Raw genomic sequence first — 3,709 nt, 5'->3', positions numbered from 1 at the left:
AAAAAAAAAAAAAAAAAAAAAAGAAAAAAAGACAAATGCTATTCTAAACAATTTACATTCAATACATTCAATGATTTACATCGTTATTGTTATTAAACACTGATTCATAACAGTTATATTGAACGACATAAAAGTTTTCCACAAGTGAACAGAATGTGTCACCGCTATATCAGTTTTCACGATTAGTCGTTTGTAGAAAAAATTCATTTAGTGGAAAAGAGGCAGGAAGTTCGAAGCGTAAAAGTTCGGCAGATAGAAAACGTGGGAAGTGAAAACAAAACGTATAGAGAGACAGAAAAGAGAGAAAGAAAGAATCCACTTTTTCTCATTCTCTCCCGACTTTGCAGCTAGGCTACAGTAATGTGCCGCTCCGACCAACGCTTTCGGCATTTCCACTGGCATGGTCATGGACATATTGTTTGCGTAGCATTCGTACGTTCTGTTTGATTAGGACGGCCAGGTGATCCGCGCTTCTCCCTTTTCCTCTACCCCCATTTTTCCTTTCTTACAATTTCCCTTTCTCGATTATCGTCTGTACGCGAATTTTCATCGATCAAATTCTTTTCACTGTACGCGTTTCTCGATCCCTCTCTTTTTCTCTTCGATTATTTATGTACGTTTACATTGGAATTTTTATACAGCGCTATTTAAATACAAGCTTCCTTGTTTTTCCTAATATTTAATATATCGACTACATAATAGAAAGGAATATATGGAACATATTCATATCCAATAATGGATTCAATGGGAATAATTCCAGTATTTAATCAATTGTTTGTGCTGGAGAAATTTTTCACAGAAACTTGTTCAATATGGATTTTTTCATTGAAACTAGCCAAGACGTCGATTGTTATTCTTGATAAAGAATATTTAATTATTCTTCTTCACGTTCAAGAATCAAAATTTATATTCTCATTTAATTAGTTTTCGATTATCTTGTAGAAAGGGGATCGAAGATTGCCCAAGTAAATCCCCATTTCTCAAATATTTAGAGAAGAAACAATATCTTAAATCTTGAAAAAGAAACATACACATACAATCTTAAAGAAACATACTAACAAACGTATAAAAAGTCGTTTACTCTTAAAAATCGTCAGATCGAAAGAAACGAAATGAAAAAAAACTTAGATTCTAATTGGATCTATTTGGGACGAAAAAAAGCGACTTCAACCCCTAATTGATCTCATCGAGGAGTCGAAAGGCAGCAGCAGCGTGGTTTCGATAAAAAGGCAGACTGATACCGGAGAACCTAATGTAGACGTAATACGAAATATCCGTGACGCTTGGTAAAAATGATTAGGTTTCACATGAGGGTGGCAGTTATGGGGAGGTGGGGGATGGGTAGAGAAGGAGGATAGAGAAGGAAGGATTTTTCTATGCGAGGAAGAGAGGTGGAGGAGGAGGAGGAGGAGGAGGAAGGGTGAAGGATGAGGCACTTAGCGGCTGTCACGGCCTCTCCCTTGGCCTCTTTCCTCCCCCTCTTTTTCCCTCTTCTGCCTTCTCGGGTTTCAACCATCCATTAGCCTCATCAACCGAAGCGATGGCCATCCGCGTCATACTCGCCTCTCCTCGTCGCGTCGCGTTGCCAATCTTCGTAATTGAACCTCCGGGACCTTCCACTTTTCAGTATGTATATTTCTGCCATGCTCGCGGCGTTTCTCCACGCGTTTTCACGCGGGCCAAGTGCTCGTACTCTCCATGGAAAGTTCCTGTTCCGTCTCGCGCCGCCATTTTCATTTCCATTACTAAGCTAACAGAAATTAGGGAAATGCTTAAATTTTTTTCCTTTTCTTTTTCCAAATTTTTTAAAGCGTAGAGAATGAGAAAGATCGGAGGTGAGAGGGATAAGATGGATCCAATATATTTTTTCGTTGTATTATTCGGAGTGTTAGCAAGTCGGTGAAACGTTATCTCGTGAAAAATTGCAGCCCGCTATGTAAATTGTTTGATTTCTTTCGAAACGAGTCGAGCCATCTTATCTGTTCTCGAATGATATTGTTATCTTTTATTTTTATCCTCATTTTTTTTCTCTCTCTCTTTTGTGACTCGAAAGAATTTTCTTCCAAGTCTAGTAATTATCCTTCTCGATTAAAACCTTGATCTTCGTATATCGTAATTCATTTACATTCGTAAATAATTCCTTTGATCCTTTTCAGAATCGGATAATAAAATTAACGGAAGAAAAAGAGGAAAGCGACAGAAGAATAGCAAAATTGGAGGAGGAAGTGGCGATGCTGAAGCTGAATGCAAAGTGAGTACCTATTTATTGCTTTGCATGATCGTTGCACATTCTCTTAACAAACTTTAATACTTCTTCATTTCTTTTGTTGCAAATTGTTTTATTCCTTTTTTTTCTTTTTTTTTACATATTACATCAAGAATTGAATTCACGTAAATTTTGTAAATTATTATTAAAAATTTTTGTAATTTTTGTCGATTTAGAGTTGGACTACGTAGAATTTTTATCAATAGATTTATTCGATTATAAATAAAGTATAGAGTATAGAATTTCGTAATAAAACAATTTCATCGACAAAATTTCTTTTTACATATTTACATATTTTTCATTCGATTAGAGAAATATATAATATGTTTTCAACTTATTCAGGAAATCTCTGATTTCTCTATTAATTATTATTAAATCTTCTTACCTCAATAACATAGCATGCATCTCTTCTCGATTTCTTCAAAATAAAATACCTATCTCACACGCGCACACACACACACATTTAACCATTCCAGCTACGATCAACCTAAAAAAATCATTAAGAGCGTTAATCCTGTCAATGCTTCGCAACCTGTTCATCTGGCATCCAAGAAAAAAAGCTAACCGCTAAAATAACTTTCACTATTTTCCTCCTCGGATATATACGCACCACACAATGCAACGACAACTCGAGCATTTTTCCAAGCATTAACCGTGCCGCAACATTTGAAAAAACGACTTGAAAAAGATACTCACAATCGAGTATCACAAACCTCGCTCGAAATCACCAACCAATAATATCACCCAATAATCCGTCTCTCGCGAGTTCATTCCAATCCAACCAATCGAGATTCGACATTGGAAAAGTGCATCCAAGCTTTCTCTCTCTCTCTCTCTCTTTTTCACTCACTCTTTCTCTCTCTCTCTCTCTCCTCTCTTTCTCCCTCTCTCTATCATCTCCCGTCCGCACTTTTACACCTCGCACGCGTTCGGGTCCGCATGCCAAATACAAACCCGAGCAACATCCACACGCAGAAAATTGGCAAAAGATTGCATTGCACACCGCGCTGATCGAGAGACACCGCGCCCTGAAATACACTGTATATAAATACATTGGTGGAAATTGTGTGTTGATTGGCACGTAGCAACGAAGGCCGCGAGATCGCCGCGTTCGAGGAAGAAACTCTGGCGCTGAGACGGGAGCTGCAGGAGGCCCGGGCGTCCAAGTGTCTGGCCGAGGGTCACGTGGCAAAGTGCGTAAACGCAACATCAGCCTCGCCTGTCGCTACTTTCCATACTACGCGATCCTACGTAACCAGCACCCCCGTGCGTACCGCTCTATCCGACACCTGTAGCCTCATCCCATCGTCATCGACATCGTCGTTGTCCCTGTTGGCCCCCCAACACCTCGCCTCGTTACTGCGTTCCCGAAACAACGACGACGACGACGACGACGACAACAACAACGCGGATCATCTGGCTCACCGCCATTTCGTCTCGGAC

General features: G+C 39.4%; 1 protein-coding gene across 4 annotated transcripts in view; it reads left to right on the top strand.

Moving 5' to 3' along the window:
• The window catches only part of LOC102674651, a 10,045-nt gene that overhangs the window by 2,046 nt on the left and 4,290 nt on the right, over nucleotides 1-3,709 (top strand). For 3 of the 4 annotated variants that reach the window (XM_006616847.2, XM_006616846.2, XM_006616849.2), the window contains 2 exons: nucleotides 2,157-2,251; nucleotides 3,352-3,459. In XM_006616847.2, coding sequence (XP_006616910.1) covers nucleotides 2,157-2,251; nucleotides 3,352-3,459 — 203 coding nt within the window. The remainder of the gene's footprint in view (nucleotides 1-2,156; nucleotides 2,252-3,351; nucleotides 3,460-3,709) is intronic. The other variant, XM_006616848.2, reaches the window with a different exon arrangement.

Source organism: Apis dorsata, unplaced genomic scaffold, assembly GCF_000469605.1.
Source record: "Apis dorsata unplaced genomic scaffold, Apis dorsata 1.3 scaffold_280, whole genome shotgun sequence".
In the NCBI taxonomy this organism is placed as follows: domain Eukaryota; kingdom Metazoa; phylum Arthropoda; class Insecta; order Hymenoptera; family Apidae; genus Apis; species Apis dorsata.
Note: the sequence above shows the minus strand (reverse complement) of the source record. Positions and strands in the feature narration are given on the sequence as shown.